The sequence below is a fragment of the Jaculus jaculus genome, chromosome 7 (genome assembly GCF_020740685.1).
Source record: "Jaculus jaculus isolate mJacJac1 chromosome 7, mJacJac1.mat.Y.cur, whole genome shotgun sequence".
Lineage (NCBI taxonomy): Eukaryota > Metazoa > Chordata > Mammalia > Rodentia > Dipodidae > Jaculus > Jaculus jaculus.
Window position 1 is genome coordinate 153203578 of NC_059108.1, and position 18806 is coordinate 153222383.

The window sequence follows — 18806 nt, forward strand, 5'->3', positions numbered from 1 at the left end:
CAGCGGTCCTAGCATGTCTATTCTCTCTCTCAAGTAAATAAACATTTTTTAAAATTATTTTAAAAATAAAAAAGCTCTTGGGCTGTAGAGATGTTTTATCAGTCAAGGCACTTTCCTGCAAAGCCAAAGGACCCAAGTTCAATTCCCCAGTACCCATTTAAAGCCAGATGCACAAGGTGGTGCATATTATCTGGAGTTCGAATGCAGTGGCTGGAGGCCCTGGTGCACGCACATGCACTCTCCCCTCTGCCTCTTTCTCTCTCAAATAAATACATTTTTTCTTTAAAAAGCTCTTAAAGTAAATCTGTGTTTCATATAGAATATTAACATCAAACATACCAAAAAATTATTACTTAGTTATCTTTCCAAAAAAAGTAAGTTTCTATCAGAAACTATTTTTAATAGATCCTCAGTACAAAGCTCTTCATTTGGAAACTCCAGTTCTTAAGTTTCATCCAGTTGTTTCAAATATATATATATATATATATATATATATACACATACACATACACTGTCTTAAGAAATCATTATAAATGTAACTAAAACTCTTACCTTTTTTCTAATAACCCTCTCCTCTCTCCTTGTCCAATGAGGTGTCCTTCTGCCCTCAGTCCTGCACCAAAATGCACTTGCATTTTCTACTATAGTAGAAAAATTACTACTTACAGCATATTTTAAAATTGGTCAAATGTCCACCCAGACATTTGCAGTGCCAGATGCCACGGGGCTGGGTGACAGCGCCCCTCCTGAGGGCAGCACTGGCTTTCTCCGGCCTCTGAGAAGCATGGCTGTAAATTCACGGGGAGTCCACTTATCTTGTCCAGATGCAATACGTAAACGAGAGCTCTCCTGTGGCCGTGATGGGCAGAACACATGGCGCGCCTTCTCTCCTCCCAGCAGAGAGGAGTGGGGGCCAGGAAGCCCGGCGTTTCTTTCCAGCCTCGGGAAGTACCTGTTTTGGCCACTGTGACTCATGCTTCTTAGGGACTGAACCCAAGGGTGGAAATGAAAACTGTAATTTCTTTGTAAATTGGAACTTGGCAATAAAAGTGGGGGGAAAAATGACCAAGAAAAAAATAATTGGTCAAATGGGGCCGCGCGTGGTGGCGCATGCCTTAAATCCCAGCACTCAGGAGGCAGAGGTAGGAGGAGGACTGCCTTGAATTCAAGGCCATCCTGAGACTACATAGTGAATTCCGGGTCAGCCTGAGCTAGAGTGAGACCCTTTCTCAAAAAACCAAAAAAAAAAGGGTGAAATAATTCCACATAACTCTAAAAACACATTTCTTTCTACAGAAGCCTATCCATGGATTCCTTAGTTGTGTGACAAGCATTCATTCAACTCAGAGAACATTACAGAGTGAATAATGATCTTCTGTATGAAAGTCTAATAGTGAAAACATTTGCCGGGTAGGAAGATAGCTGAGTAGGTAAAGTGCCTACCTCACAAATCTAAAGGAACAAATTCAATTCCCAGTACCCACATAACAAAATGGCAGATATGGCCACTGAGGACAATTTCCCTGAAGGTAACACCTGTCCACAAACGTGCAGAAAGTACATACAACTGTAAATATATGTGTGTATACATGCATACATGTATACATCTATATTTATTAAAAACAGCTGCTACAGGCTGTTTTGTCTGTTTGTTTTGTTTTTTGAGGTAGGGTCTCACTCTAGTCCACACTGACCTGGAATTCACTCTATAGTCTCAGAGTGGCCTTGAACTCATAGCAAACCTCCTACCACTGCCTGCCTCCCAAGTGATGGGATTAAAGGCATGCACTACCACACCCCAGCTGTTAAGAGGATTTCTTAAAGGACAGTTAAAATACTTAAATATAGTAAACACTTGTGTATGTAGACAGTGCTGAGGATCCAATCTAGGACACTGCACATGATATGAATATAGTGAACCATTTATTCATTTTTATTTTTTCGAGGCTGGGTCTCACTTTAGCCCACGCTAACCTGCAGCTCACTTTGTAACCCCACATGGATGTCGAACTCACAAAGATCCTCCTACCTCAGCATCCCAAGTGCTAGGACTAAAGGCATGCACCATAACATCCAGCTTATAGTAAACACTTTAAAACCACTTTTGATGTTTGATTTTTTTAGAGACATGACTTCATGTAGCCCAGGCTGGCCTATATCCTTCTGTCTCCACTTCTCAAATGCTAAGATTACAACGAAAGCCGGCCCATGTCCACCTTAATTAGGAAAATATGTATTGCTTCTCTCAAGAGTAGGAAACAATTCACAATTACTGAGCCCTACTTGAAATGTCTTAACCACAGAATGCAATTAAAAAAAAAATCACTAAATTCAGTTTTTCCTTCAAGATAAAAAGAAGCAAAATGTGGGCTAGAAAAAGGGCTCAGCAGTTAAAGGCATGTGCATGCAAAGCCTGCAAGCCTGGTATTAAGAATCCAGTACTTACATAAAGCCAGATGCACAAAGTGGCACCTACAGCTTGTTGGCAGGGGAAAATACACCTATTCTCTCCCTCTGAAAATAATTACTTTAAAAGTGTTTTAAAATTTAAATAGGACTGGGGAGATGGCTCATGTTTGATTCCCCATTATCCATACAAAGCCAGATGCACAAAATGACACATGCATCTGGAGTTTGTTTGCAGCAGTGAGGTGGGCCCTGGCACAGCCATTCTGTCTCTCTCACTTAGCTGTCTATTTACAAATAAATATTTTAAAATTAAATAATAGAAGCAAAATGTAATCCCTCAGTAAACTAAAATGAACTTCACATTGAAGACTTGAAACTCATTTAAGAAAGACCAAATGAGGGCTGGAGAAATGGCTTAGTGGTTAAGCGCTTGCCTGTGAAGCCTAAGGACCCCAGTTCGAGGCTCGGTTCCCCAGGTCCCACGTTAGCCAGATGCACAAGGGGGCGCTCGCGTCTGGAGTTCGTTTGCAGAGGCTGGAAGCCCTGGCACGCCCATTCTCTCTCTCTCCCTCTACCTGTCTTTCTCTCTGTGTCTGTTGCTCTCAAATAAAAAATTTTAAAAAATATTAAGAAAAAAAGAAAGACCAAATGATAGTCACTGCTAAGTGAAGTTAGATTATAGGAAAAATATTTCATAAACAAAACAGTTACCTTACCTTGCTTTCACTGATTTCCCGAATCCACTCTTTCACCAGGTTATTTAATTTTCCCAAAATTAAAATCCTGTTGACAGAGCAATTATCACCCATCAAGTTGCAGTTCCACATCATTATTGACAAAGTCAAGAGAAAAACAGGTGGCTTTCTGAATTTAACTTTTTTTGTTTTCTTTTGTTTTCATGGGAGTCTCATGCTATGTAGCACAAGTTGGCCTTGAATTCATGATCCTCCTTCTTCAGCCTTGAAAGCATTGAGATTACAAGCATGTGCTGCCATACTCAGCTTTAAAATTCACATTTCAAGTTACCAGACACTTAGTTACATACTGGCACTGTCACACTGGGTAAAACAGTCCTCATTCTCCTGACAATTATGCACTATAACCAAAAGGCAGCAAAACTTAAAATTGGATTAGGGTAGCTGTGGTACTTGCCTAAAACATGCAGGCCCCAGGATCACCCCTCCCCCTAAGAAAAGTCCAAGTTATGGAAATAGACCTCTATGAAGAAGAAAAATGGAAGCTACCTTACTCAGGTATCATGTGTCGGCAAGGCAAGCATGCACACAGGTCTGGAATAACCTGACTTCCTCAGTGAGTGACTTCAACATGACATTATAATCAGAGAACACACAGCTAACTTACCTGCGCTGCAATTCCTCTTCCTCTTCGAACACCCCATAGGGCTTCAGAGTCTCAATGAGTTTCTGTGTCAGCAGGCAGTCAGTCTCCTTGGGGGCTGCTAAGCTGATAGGAGATGTGATGCCATAGTGCTTCTGTGGCGGCTGGGTTTGTTGTGATCCCTGTGTTGTAACTGGACTGAAAATGAAATTGGAGATTTACTTTACTGAAAAAAATTTCTCTGACTCGAAACTAATCAACATGCTAGAAATACTGTTAGTGAAACACACTGAAAACAGGTGGTTCTCTGCCATGCAATCCAAACCATGCCTCTCTTTTTAGACAAGATCACACACTATATCCCAGACTGGCCTCAAACTCATCATCCTCCAGCTTCACCTTGTCCAGAGTGCTGGGATTACAGGCACATCTCACCATGCCCCCTTTTAAATTTTTACTTTCAAAAGACATTTGTCCTATCTAGAAACTTAAAAAAAGTAACTGAAAGCAAGTGACCAAAAAAGTGATGTCTGGGCTGGAGAGATGGCTTAGCGGTTAAGCGCTTGCCTGTGAAGCCTAAGGACCCCAGTTCGAGGCTCGGTTCCCCAGGTCCCACGTTAGCCAGATGCACAAGGGGGCGCACGCGTCTGGAGTTCGTTTGCAGAGGCTGGAAGCCCTGGCGCGCCCATTCTCTCTCTCTCCCTCTATCTGTCTTTCTCTCTGTGTCTGTCGCTCTCAAATAAATAAATAAATAAATAAATTTAGAAAAAAAAAGTGATGTCTACTCCCTCAAGAATTTTAATTTCACTACCTAAACATTTAAATAAGCATAAGATTTCAGATCAAATATATTGCTAGAGCTGGGCATGTGGGGCACACCTTTAATCCCAGCAGAGATAGGAGGATCACCTTGAGTTCAAGGCCGCCCTGAGACTACATAGTGAATTCCAGGTCAGCCTAAGCTACAGTGAGACTTGGAAAAAGCAAAAAAAGAAAAGCTAAACAAAATGCAATGTATAAAATATTTTAGAAATTAAAAATCTTTAAAATTGTTACTACTTCTTTTTTGGGGGGTCTTTTCAAGTTAGGGTCTTGTTCTAGCCCAGGCTAACCTGGAATTTGTCTCAGGCTGTCCTCAAATTCACAAGGATCCTCCTACCTTGGCCTCTCAAGTGCTGGAATTAAGAGCATGGCTAGGCAGTAAGTTAAAAAGGAGACATAAAGGGTAGAGAAAGGAAGAGGGGAGGATACTTAATAGGTTGATATTGTATATATGTAATTACAATGATTGTAATAGGGAGGTAATATGATGGAGAATGGAATTTCAAGTGGGAAAGTGTGGGGGTGGGGAGGGAGGGAATTACCATGGGATATATTTTATAATCGTGGAAAATGTTAATAAAAATAAAAAAAAAAAGAGCATGGCTAGGTATGGCAGCACAATACGTAGAGACAGAGGTAGGAGGATCACCATGAGTTTGAGGCCAGTCTGGGATTATAGAGTTAAATTCCAGGTCAGTCTGGGCTAGACTGAAATCCTACCTGAAGGAAGGGAGAAAGAGGGGGGAGGGAGGGAGGGAGGGAGGGAGGGAGGGAGGGAGGGAGGGAGGGAGGGAGGGAGGGAAGAAAAGAAAAAAGAATGGCCTTGGGATGACTCAGAAGGCACCACAGTGCTGGGAAGATGTGACAGGAGTGCTCAGCACTGAAATCTATCACACCTTCTGAGGCTCAGGGTCCATTGCGGAAGAGGTAACAAGAAGAATGTAAGAGCCAAAGGAAGGATAGGAATCCTTACAAGGTGCTCCTCCAGACACAAAATGGCCTGGCTATCCATGACCCCACAGTGCCTGACACTACCTACACAAGACCCACATAATAGGAAGAAAAGATGATGACATCAAAATAAGAGAGAGACTGATTGAGAGGGGGAGGGGATATGATGGAGAGTGGAGTTTCAAAGGGGAAAGTGGGGGAGGGAGGGAATTACCATGGGATATTGTTTACAATTATGGAAGTTGTCAATAAAAAAATAAAAATAAAAATAAATGGAGCTTGTAAAGGCTTGCTTTTCCAAGAGCCAGGGACCACTCCTGAGAAGGAAGTCTTTCACAGGATTTAAACATTGTGGATGCTCAAGTTCAGCCCTCGGAACTTGGTGTGAGGGCTAACCTCTTCCTGAGACAGCCCCTAACCCTAACCAACCAGCTGTCCCTCTGTTTCACCTGAACCAGAAAACAGCTCACCACTATAAGGTTATAAATACCTCTGTAAGGGGAGGGCAGACTCTCACTGTTATCTCTAAAGCATTGACAAACTGCAAAAATGCACTAATGTGAGCCGGGCATGGTGGCACACACCTTTAATCCCAGCACTTGGGGGGCAGAGTATGAGACACACTGTGAGTTCAAAGCCAGCCTGAGACCAGTGAATTCCAGTTCAGCCTGGGCTAGAGTGAGACCCTACAGTGAAAGACATAAGACACTCCCCAATAGCAGTTAGGCTCAATGAACAAGCTCACACATAGTGGAACCTATGGCACAAAGGCAACTTGAGGGCTGGTAAAATGGCTCAGTAAGTCCTTGCTAGGCTGGAGAGATGGCTTAGTGGACCCAGGTTTGACTCCCGAGGACCCTCCTAAGCCAGATACAACAGGTGGCTCATGTGTCTGGAGTTTATCTGCAGTGGCTGGAAAGCCCTGGTGTGCCCATTCTCTCTCTCAAATAAATAAGTAGAATAAGAAATTTTAAAAAGATAAAGCTTCAAAAATGCAAGCATAGGCAGCAGCTCTAGGACTTGAGAGATGGCCTAGCAGTTAAGGCACTTGGCTGTGAATCCCTAAGACCCAGTACCCACATAAGCCAGATGCACAATGTGGAATGTGCACCTGGAGTTTGCAGTGCCCATTTTCTCTTTCTCTAAAAAGCATCTCAACTACCCACACAAATGCCAGGTGGTGGCTGTGGCCACCTGTAATCCCAATACTTGGGAGACAGACACAAGCGATCCCAGGGGCAAGCTGGCTGGCTAGAATGGCAGGACTGATGAGCGGTTCAAGTGAGACATAGCCTCTCAGTAAATAAAGAGGAGCGTTATCAAGGAAGACACTCAACATCAACCTCTAGCCTCCACATGCACATTCTCAAGGGCACAAAATAGTGTATGCCTACACACATTATGAAGGGAATTATAGTCATACCAAGATTCTTACTTATTTTATCAAGATTTGTAGTTCAACAAAATTATTTAAGTGCCTAACACATTTACACATTTACACACACACACACACACACACACACCCCACTGGGTTCTACTCTATGCTGTGTGAGGTCTGTATGTCTTCTGCTGACCCATACAGCTTGTTAGTAGCCAGTGAGATGTATGCTGGCTATCTTCTTTTTTAAAAAATTATTTTTATTTTTATTTATTTATTTGAGAGTGACAGACAGAGAGAGAGAGAGAGAGAGAGAGAGAGAGAGAGAGAGAGAGAGAGAGAGAGAGAGAGAGAGAATGGGCGTGCCAGGGCTTCCAGCCACTACAATCTCCAGACGCATGCGCCCCTTGTGCATCTGGCTAACGTGGGTACTGGGGAATTGAGCCTCGAACCAGGGTCCTTAGGCTTCACAGACAAGCGTTTAACCACTAAGCCATCTCTCCAGCCCTATGCTGGCTATCTTCTAATAAGTGTTTCCAGATCCATGTGCTATTTCCACTTCTACTCAGACCAAAATAATACTCAAGCTTTTTCTTGTTTCTTCTTTCAAGGTAGGATTTCATATCAGTCCAAGATGACCTGCAACTCACTCTGTAGTCCCAAGCAGGCCTCAAACTCACAGTGATCCTACCACCTCTACTCCCCCTAGACCCAGCACTGGGATTAAAAGCATGTGTCACACCACATCTGGCTCAAGCACTTTAAAAAAAATTTTTTTTTTTGGTTTTTCGAGGTAGGGTCTCACACTAGTCCAGGCTGACCTGGAATTCACTCTGTCGTCTCAGGGTGGCCTTGAACTCACAGTGACCCTCCTACCTCTACCTGGGTTTTAAGGCGTAGGCCACCACGCCTGGCAAATTTTTTTTTACTATTACACAGAACCTACTATGATTGAAATATCCTTGTTAACTGAACTCATAATGTCTTGAGCACTAAAGGTCCCTTACCATTAACTAGCAAAGTTATTAAGTTATCAGAGCTCTTCAAAACTGATGCCACGGGTGCACCTTTAATCCTAGCACTCATGAGGCAGAGGTAGGAGGACCAACCTGAGTTCAAGGCCTCCCTGAAAATATAGTGAATTCCAGGTCAGCCTGGGCTAGATGAGACCCTACCTTGAAAAACAAAAACAAATAAACAAAAACCTAATGCCATAATGTAATCCTCAAATTGCCTGACCATGCTGGGAATGGTGGTATACACTTACAATCCAAGCACTCAGGAATCAGAGACATGAGAATCAGGAGGAATTCAAGGCCAGCCATACTCAGCTACATACTGAAGGACAGCCTGGGCTGCATGAGACCCTGTCTCAAACACCACCACCACCTCCTAACCAAATGAGAATACTCTCTCTCTCTCACTGTATCTAGTAAGTCTCAGAAAAAGTATTATGTTCTAATGGTAGTGGCTTTTTCTATCTTCATTTGGATGTAATTACTGTATCAGAATAATGAAAAGTGTATGATTTGGTAGACAAGGTAGTAAACACACCCATTGAGTTTCCTAGTGTCCTTGCTTTTCCTGTTTTGTGGTAGCAAGAGTAATTAACATGAGAACTTATGTTTGACACTGTGTGCTTCACTACTGTGTCTGGCCATGTGGGACCTGGAGATTTGAACATGAGTTCTTAGGCTTCACAGGTGCCTTAACTGCTAAGGCATCTCTCTAGCCCTATTTATTTACTCTGGGGGGGGGGTGGACACCCCAGGGCCTCTAGCCACTGAAAATGAACTCCAGATATATGTGGCACCATGTGCATCTGACATACATGGATTCTAGGGAGTCGAACCTAGGTCCTTAGGCTTTGCTGGCAAATGCCTTAACCACTAATCCACCTCTCCAGCCCAAGAGAACTCTAAAATGTTTAAAGTATGGCACCTTTATTATTAATATATTTAAAGTGGGATGTGATGGTACATCATTACTCAGAAAGCACACCAACACTGTAAAGGGCTAAGGCAGGAGGATAATGAATTCAAGGACAGTTACATAGTAGACTCAAACCATCTTCTCCAAAAGTTCCCCAAAGTACTTAAATGTTATAACGCTGACTTACTACATATCCTAGCACAATTGTGAGTTTAAAATTATATATATATTTGAGAGAATCAGACAGACAGGCAGGCAAAGAGAATGGACATGCCAGGACCTGTAGCCACTGAAAATGAACTCCAGACAGGTGTCCCTTTTTGCAGCTGGCTTTCCGTGGGTACTGAGGAATCAAACTCAGGTCACCAGGCTTTGGATACAAACACCTACTCAGACATCTCTCTATCCACCATATATGGAGTTATTTTTCCCGAATAGTTATTTGACTTATTTGCCAGAAAGAGGCATATAGATAGAATTGGTGTGCCAGGGCCTTCAGCCACTGTAAACGAACTCCAGACACATGTGCCACCTTGCGCATCTGGTTTATGTGGGTCCTGGGAAATCAAACCTAGGTCCTTTGGCTTCACAGGTGAATGCCTTAACTGCTAAACCATCTCTCCAGTCCCCTGTTGTTTTTTGGCCCTGTACTCACAGCAATCCTACCTCATCTTCTCCAGTGCTGGGATGTTAAGTGTGAGCCACCACACACTTAACACCATACACATCACACCGGGCTTACAATTACACTTTGTGTGAATCAGCATGTAGTGATTTGATGCAGCTGTCCCCCATATACTTAGATAGGCTGACTATTAGGTGCCTAGCTGACAGCAATTTGGAAATGACTGCATCCTGGAGGCAGTGTATTGTTAGGGCAGGCTTACCAGTGTTATAGCCAGTTTCCCCTTGCCAGTGCTTGGCACAAGTCTCCTGTTGCTTTTGTCCACCTAATGTTGGCCAGGAGGCAATGTCCTACCTCTGCTCATGCCACCATGTCCCCCTTCCATCATGGAGTTTCCCCTCTACTCTATAAGCCGAAATAAACCCTTCTTCCCACAAGCTGCCCTTGGGCCGGGTGTTTTCTGCCAGTGACGCGAACCTAACTGCAATACTGCTTCATGGAATTTCTCCAAGTAAACTACAGCCTTCCGTGATTATGCTGGTTTTATGAATACTTTTCATAAATGATTGTTTGAAACAGGGTCTTGTTATGCCCATGCTCCTGCAACTTGGGATCATTCTGTCCCAGCCTCTGAACACTGAGAATGCAAGAATGTGCCACCACATCTAGCTCTAAGTGGTATTATTTGTTTTTAAAATTGATTTAGGTTTGTTTGGTTCTGTTTTGTTTTTTCGAGGTAGGGTCTTACTCTAGCCCAGGCTGACCTGAAATTCACCATGTAGTCTCAGGGTGGCCTGGAACTCACAGCAATCCTCCAACCTCTGCCTCTTGTATTCTAGAAATAAAGGCATGCACCACCACATGTGGCTTCATAAGTGGGTTGTTTGGTTTTTTTGTTTGTTTTGTTTTGTTTTTCGAGGTAGGGTCTCACTGTAGCTCAGGCTGACCTGAAATTCACTATGTAGTCTCAGGGTGGCCTCAAACTTACGGTGATCCTCCTACCTCTGCCTCCCAATTTGGGAAGTTGAGACAGAAGGATCAGGCATTCATATCAAATGATGGCAACATATCAAGTCTGAGGTCAGCCTGCGCTACAGGAGACGCAACCTCAAAAACCCAAAAGCAGTGCTGGAGGGATAGCTTACCAGCTAAGGTGCTTGCCTACGAAGCCCAAAGACCCAGGTTCAATTCCCCAGTAACCACAAATGCAAAAAACAAAAAATGGACAGGTTGCCACATTAGTCTGGAGTTCAAGTGCAGTGGCTGGAGGCCCTGGCACAGCCAAGCTCTCTCTCTCAAAATAAGCAAATGAATATTAAAAAAAAAAAAAAACACTAAAGGAGCCAGGCATGGTGGCACACACCTTTAATCCCAGAACTTGGGAGGCAGAGATAGAAGGATCCTCATGAATTCAAGGGCACCCTGAGACTACATAGTAAATTCCGGATCAGTCTGGGTTACATCCAAAAACAATTAAGAAAAGGAAAAAATAAGCTGTTTATGCTAACATTTTAAAGAGATAAATTATGTTCAAGTGCTACAGTTAGTTCTAGCCAGGGTTATACAGTGAGACCGTGTCTCAAAAAGATTAACCTTCGCCAGGCGTGGTGGCACATGTCTTTAATACCAGCACCTGGAAAGCAGAGGTAGGAGAATCGCCATGAGTTCAAGGCCTCACTGAGGCTACCGAGTGAATTCCAGGTCAGCCTGGGCTACAGAAAGACCGTACCTCGAACCCCCCCCAAAAAAAGGATTACCTTGGGGGATAGAGAGGTGGCATAGTGGTTAAGGGCTGGGGAATCTAACTTGGGTCCCTCAGGCTTGGCAGGCAAGAGCCTTAACCACTAAGCCATCTCTCCAGCCCAAATTCTGTTTTTAAAATATTCTTTATTTGCAAGGAGAGGAGAAAGAGAATGGACATACCTATGCCCATAACCATGATAAAACAGTGGACTACACAAACCATATCCAACATTTACTGTGCAACTAGCAATCCTCACACCACACAAGCCTCCAACTCTGAATGAGTCATGTTCTCCAGCTACTTTTCTCAAAAGCTATCTATCTACCAGCTTGTTCTTCATTTGAAAAATCTCTATTTTGTTTTGTTTGTTTGAGGCAAAGTCCCACTCTAGCCCAGGTTGACCTAAAACTCACTATGTGGCCCCAAACTGACCTTGAATTCATGTCAATTCTCTTACCTCAGCCTCAGGAGTTGTGGGACTAAAGGTGTGTGCCGGCACTCCCAGCAATAACATTTCAATTTTATTGATCTACTTTTGATCTCTGACAATGCCTTATTATTTTGCTGTATTTCTTTTAAAGACATAGGAAATGTGCTGCAGTTGCAGCTTTACAGAAAAATAAAATCACCGCGCACTAAGGAGGCGGCTCAGGGTTCAGTAGGTAAAGCTGCTGAGAAGACTGGAGTCTCCCAGCAGCCAATGAACTGCCAGGTGGACATGGCAGCTGTAATCCCAGCTCTCAGAGGTCAGAGGCTAGATCCATGAGTCAGTAGCGAGACTAGCTGTCTCAGGGAGCTCTGTGCTTGCTCTAGTAAGACTCGGTCTCACCTGAAAATCAAGAGGAAAGTGATCAAAGATATTAAGTCAACATGGAGCCTCAATATGCACCCCCACGCATACAAGCACACATATACATCAACACACATATATTTAAAAACCCAGTGTGGGGCTGGAGAGATGGCACTAGGTTAAGGCTCTTACTGGCAAAGCCAAAGGACCCAGGTTCAATTGCCCAGAACCACATAAAGCTAGATGCACTAAGTGACACATGGGTCTGGAGTTTGTTTGCAGTGGCTAAAGGCCCTGGTGTGCCTATTCTCTCTCTTTACCTTTCTCTCAAATACATAATTTTTTTAAAACCCACTGTAAAAAAAAGTCTTGAAATTATGTTTTTCTATCCATTTAGATTATGCTTTTAAACCCTGCACTAGGAAGACTGAGGTAGGATTGCTGTGACCTCTAGGTCAGCATGGGCTACAGAGTGAGTTCCAGGTCAGCCTGAACTAGTGAGACCTTTCCTCAAGGGAAAAAAAGAAGGGGGGACCTGGAAAGATGGCTTAGTGGTTAAGGTGTCTGGCTGCAAAGCCAAAAGATTCCCGTTCGACTCTCCAGGACCCAGGTAAGCCAGATACACATGGGGGCACATGCATATGGAGTTCATATGCAATGGCTGGAGGCCCTGGCACACCCATTCTCCCTCTCAATTTATCTCTTGCTTTCTCTGAAATAAATATATTTTTTTAAAAATCTGGGCTGGAGAGATAGCTTAGCAGTTAAGGCACTTGCCTGTGAAGCCTAAGTACTCAGGTTCAATTCCCAGAACCCATGTAAACCAAAAGCACACCAGATGCACATGGTGGCAAATGCATCTGGAGTTCTTTTGCAGTGGCTAGAGACCCTGGTGCACCTATTCTCTGTCTGTCTCTCTCTCTCTCTGACTGACACACACACACACACACACACACACACACACACACACACACACAAAGTAAATAAATAAAATAAAAACCTAACTCATCAGACATGCTGCACAGAAAACACAGGGCACCAGACACGCTGCACAGAGAACACATGCCATCAGGCACACTGCATGAAGAACATATGTCATCAGACATGCTGCACAGAGATCACATGCCATCAGACACATTGAAAGGAGAACACAGGTGCACCTCTGGAAACATATTTGTCTAAGCAGCTATTATTAGCTCTCTCTCAAGCTCTTTTTTTTCCCCCAGGTAGGGTCTCAGTCTAGCTCAGAATGACCTGGAATTCACTATGTAGTCTCAGGGTGGCCTCGAACTCACAACAATCCTACCTCTTCCTCCCGAGTGCTGGGATTAAAGGTATGCATCAAAATGAAAGTATTTTTTAAAGGGCCAGCTTCTGGTGACGGATGGATTGAGTGAAGGTGTAGAGCAAGACTCCTGCAGGGGATCTGCTTCTGGCCTAAGGAATTTACAGCCCTGGTATACAGTAGGTGCTCAGTACCTGTGCTCAGGGTTGTGAACCAGCTCTGAGACACCAAGCACATTTTGGGAGCACCTGTCCACACACATCCCACTTGTGAAGGTAAGCCCAGACAGAGTCGTGGTGTGCACCACCACGCCTGGCTTCAAACTTTTTTTTTTAATATTTATTTTTATTAGAGAGAGAATGGCCACACCAGGGCCTCTAGCCACTGCAAACTGACTCCAGATGCATGTGCCACCTTGTGCATCTGGCTTATGTGGGACCTGCAGAATCAAACCTTAGGCTTCGGAGGAAAGTGCCTTAACTGCTAAGCCATCTCTCCAGGCCCCCTCTGAAGCTTTTTGTCCTATCTCTTAACTTGTAAAATTCACTCAACACCCAAAAGCTCGTACATGAATGAGCTATGTCTACCAACATTTACGGCATTGGAAATAACTGAAAATATTCATTTAATAACAAGGAGTGCATAACATGCTAGCTAACTTTGAAAGAGAAAGGAAATAGAAAAATATTTCCCCCAAACAAACAAAAGTAAGAATGGCATAAAATTTTGCAAATTTCAAATCTGGCTAAATAAACAAAGCACAGCTGGGTTCTACCTAATTCTGCATTCAATCTGTTTCATTACAATGTTCTGGTGGACGCACAGGAAGGTAACACGGTATCATACCTGCTTTATAATGACAAAAAAAAATAGCTGTTTCAAATAACTGGACAGCTTTCTTGACAGTACACTAAAATGCACATGGCCGTTTCCTCAAGATTAGTTACAACAGCAGCGCGGACTCTCACTCATCAAACACTTCATACTGCTGCACGCCCATCAGGCCTGGGGACTGGGGAGCCTGCTCAGTCACTGCACTTGTGCTTGAGAGGAGCGCAGTTTGGACGCCCCGCACTCACGTAAACGTTGCACGGCGTGGGATGACACATAATCCCAGCACTCAAGAAGGTGGAGACAGACAGATCCCTGGTGCAAGCTGGCTAGCCAGACTAGTTGAATTAGTGGGCTCGGGGTTCAGTGAGAAATCCTATCTCGATAAATAGGGTGGGGAGCAACAAGGAAGATGCCTGCAATTGATCTCTGTCCTCCAAACACACACGTGCACACACATGCAAAAAAATATATAAATAAATAAAATAAAGAATGGGCCTATCTTGTATTTTGTTTGGGGGCTTCATTCAAGCTAAGCAAACCCTCTACCACTGGGCAATTATCCTAGCTGCAATTAACATTTATGGTTAAAGACCTTTTCCAGCTGGGAGAAGTGGTGCATGCCCAGTACTTGTGAGGCTGAAGAAGGAAGATTTGAGTTAGCAGCCAGGTGGGCTACACAGCAAGTTCCAAGTCAACCTGGGCCTGGAACTACATTGTTAAACCTTGTCAAAGCATCAGAAAGAAGCTGGGCATGAAAGGAGAATCACTGGGCGTTCAAGGTCAGCATGGGATCCTGGAGTGAGACTACAGTGAGATCTTGGCTAAACAAATGGGCGTGGAGGCTAGCGCCAGGTATGCTGGCCCAAGCCTTTAATGACAGCACTTGGGAGACAGAGGTGGGAGGATCACCCTGAGACTACATGGAAAGAAAAGGAAAAGGAAGAGGAAAGGAAAAAGAAAAAGGAAAGGAGGGAAGGAAGGAAGGAGAAATAAAAGGAGGGGAAGAGAGGGGAAGGAAAGGGAGGGAAAAGAAAAGGAAAGAGGATGGAAAGTAAAATGATGCCTCTTTGGGGAGGGACCAGAGAGGAGAGACAAGAGATGGTTGGGTGGGGATAAATATGATCACAGCACACTGAAAGCGATGATAAAAACAAATCATTATTGTGTACAGAACTTTTGTCTTTGAGACAGGGGCTCATACATAGCCCAGGCTGGCCTCGAAACTTGAAATCTTGCCTCTGTTTCTAGAGTGCTGGTATTACACGTGTGTACCCCCTTGCAGAGGCTCGAGATCACACACCTTATGTACAATATGGGCAGGTGGATGCTAGTGTTCACCACCACTCCTTTCACACCATCAGTGCAAACATCAGTGTACTCACAATCTGGATCTTGCATGTCCTCCAAAAGGATCTCCTTCAAGCACCCGCAACTCACATTGAACCACTGCTATCACTATATCAGCAAGACCCACTTTACTTGTTAGAAGTATATGAAAGTACTGAGCATGGGTGCTGTCACCAATACTGGTTACTGTCCTTTCTTACTTTTTATTTCAAGTGTAACAGTTATAAATGGGCTGACACAAATAAAGATCTACCAGCAGTGTAACAGGCAACAATACACTATCATTTCTGTGGTTTTCACTGACATAGTAGTTCTCAATCTGCAAACTTTACATCCCAGAGTACAGCTGGAAAAGCATGGGGACATTTCTGGGGACTTCTGGCATCCAGTAGGTAGAAGCCACGGCGCTGTTAAAGCCCCAGAAAGAAAGGAAAGGCCCGTGTCAGGAATTATGTAGCATAAATGGCACTAGCGCTTACTTCTGTTAACTTCTTAAAGTGTTATTTTGTTTGTTTCTTCCGTAACTTTTTTTTTTTTTGAGGTAGGGTCTTACTATAACCCAAGCTTACCTGAAATTCACTCTACAGTGCAGGCTGGCCTCAAATTGACAATGCTACCCCAGCCTCTAGGAGTGCACCACCACATGGCTTTCCTCCAGAACTTATTTATTTTTGTTTTTTTAAGGCAGGATCTCACTCCAGCCCAAGCTGACCAGGAACTCAGGGCCATCATCACACTTCACCTCCTTAGTGTTGGGACTACAGTGAGCACCACCTTGCCAACCTAACTTCCCCCATATTTTTTGAAAGCTTCACTACTGTGGTTCTCAAAATATTCTACCATTTTTCAAACTGGGTATGTCGTTTTATACAAAGTTTTTTAAAAAAGTAGACATTTAGGCCGGGTGTGGTGGCGAACACCTTTAATCCCAGCACTCAGGAGGCAGAGGTAGGAGGATCGCCAAGAGTTCAAGGCCACCCTAAGACTACATAGTTAATTCCAGGTCAGCCTGGACCAGTGAGACCCTACCTTGAAAAATCAAAAAAAAAAAAAAAAAGACATTTGATCACATCATCTCAAACAACATTCACCTACCTAAATTGAGCTGAACCAGCCACACCAAAAATCAAACTGGAAAAAACAAACCTCAAACTGTAAGGCAAACACAAACTATCTGGGAAATTCATAATCAACAAGCCAAAGAAATAAAAATCAAAGGCACTGTGACACCAGAAGCAGCAAGGTAAGGAAAGCCCTCAGAACTGGGATAGAGTGAGACCCTACCTTGAAAAACAAAACAAAATCTCACTTTCATCCTTAAACAATGGCCATGTTAACCTCAGAATCATTGCAGTTTTAGTATTTGCTGGTAAAGTGAAAACCCAATGTTAATTTATAACTTACTTCACACTTTTATTTCCAGAAGACACAAGCTACTCAACATTTTTCTAAATTAGAGCTTTGAGTGTTCCTTTCCTATCACTAAGGTGAGCATCAGAAAGAAAAGTCTGTTTCCAAACTCAGCAATACATGTGCTAACAAAAAGTCATCACATGACACCACTTCATTTAAACCTGAGTTCCCAATGAACTGAAAAACAGAAAGATCATGTTTAGACTAGGTTCGCCTTGTGCTTCTTCTCCCATTCCATTAAAGAAGGAATCAACTAACAGGACTTTACAGAGCTTGACTTTCTATCAGTACACCACAGCTAATTAAGCCTGACAAACGTTCTCATTACAGAAATAGTTTGACAGGCCCCTGAACAAAATGTTGAGGGTGAGGCCGGGCATGAGAAGGCAGGAGCCATGAAATGTTTTAAAATTATGTAATGTTTGAAAAGCGCCCTAATGAAACCTAATTCGTTGTATGCTAGTGCAAAATAAATTGTTTAACTATTTGGCCTCGATATCCAAGACCTCACAGTGCCTAGCAATACCCACACAAGACCGTCATAATCGGAGAAAAAGATGACATCAAATTAAAAGAGATTAATGGACAGAGGAAGGGGATATGACGGAAAGCAAAGCTATGAAGGAGAAGGTGGGGGGAGGGGAGGAAATACCATGGTTTGTTGTAAGTATACCAGTTGTCAATAAAAGTATATATAATATAAAGGTAAATAAATTCTTTAACTAAATGGCAGTTTAAAACAAATCAAGTTTATAGTTCCATGCCTACAAAACAGATCTGTACCTTGGATTTTAGTTTTAGCAAAACCTTGTCGTCAACTGCATGTGTCTTTTCAAGACCTCTACATGTTAAACTTCAAAAATGCAGGTCTCGACACAGATGCATAAGCAGGAGAACAAATATAAATCTACTTTTCCTTTGGGTTTGGCTTTTCAGCCTGTAGCCCAGGCTGAGCTGGAATTCACTCTGTATTCTCCGGCTGGCCTCGAACTCACAGGGATCCTCCTACCTCTGTCTTCCCGAGGGCTGGGATTAAAGGCGTGCGCCACCACGCCCTGCGATAATCTACTTTTTGATCTCATCTATGAATGAGCCTTCTTAGTAGGAAAAAGGGTGAGTTGGAAATGTAACAGAATTAAAAATAAAAACCTAAGGCAACGAGCGTCTAAAATAGAGCGAGTTATTAGCTGTAAGCTTGAATGAGGGGTGCTGTTCCGAGAAGGAAGCAGCCAGGTAAGCCATCAACACAAAGCGGGGAAGGCGATCCCGCGCTGCGTGCGGGGCCGGGCCGCCAGGGCCCCGCTTCCCGGACGGCGGGACGGCCTGGGGCGGGAGAAGGAAGGGGGCGCCGCGCTCCAAAGTTGACTTTCTCCGGGGCTCGGGCGAGGAGAGCGGAAGTGGGGCCGCGCCGCGCTGGAAATGGCCACAGAGCGGCCGAGCGACGACGGGCCGCGAGCGAGCGAGCGAGAAGCGCGCCGGGCCGCGGCCGGGGCCGGAGCCGGAGCCGGGCCTGCCTGCGCCGCGCCGCGCCGCTTTGTTCCGGGCCCGGCGGACGCACCGCAGCGCGGGGGCCGCGGGGCCGGGCCGGGCCGGGGGCGCGGGCGGGCGGGCAGGAAGCGCAGCGCGGCGGCGCCGGGCGCACGGAAGGGCCGCAGGACGCGGCCGGGCCGGCTCGCGCCCCTCCGCGCCGCCCCCGAGGCCCGCCGGCGTGCCACACCACACACACACACATCACTTACAACGGCATCGTCTCCGGCGCCGGCACCGCCCAGTCACTTCCCCCCCGCAACCGCCGCCGCCGCCGCCGCCCTGGGCATGATCCACTGAGGCGGGAGGGAGGGGGGCGGCCTGCCTCAGCCCTGGGTCCAGCCCCAGTCCCGCACCCGCTCCCGCCGCTTTAAGCGCTTCTCCTCCTTCCCCTTCGTCCTAACATGGCGC

General features: G+C 44.5%; 1 protein-coding gene across 3 annotated transcripts in view; it reads right to left on the bottom strand.

Annotated features, from left to right (window-relative positions):
* Window positions 1–18806, bottom strand: part of Papola (poly(A) polymerase alpha) — a 73827-nt gene extending 55021 nt beyond the window's left edge. For 2 of the 3 annotated variants that reach the window (XM_045153886.1, XM_045153883.1), the window contains exons 1-3: window positions 15788–15828; window positions 3772–3945; window positions 3126–3192 (exon numbers count right to left, since the gene is read on the bottom strand). In XM_045153886.1, the coding sequence (XP_045009821.1) occupies window positions 3126–3192; window positions 3772–3945; window positions 15788–15813 (267 nt within the window). In that variant the 5' untranslated portion in view covers window positions 15814–15828. Of the gene's footprint in view, window positions 1–3125; window positions 3193–3771; window positions 3946–15787; window positions 15829–18607 lie in introns of those variants that run through there. The other variant, XM_045153884.1, reaches the window with a different exon arrangement.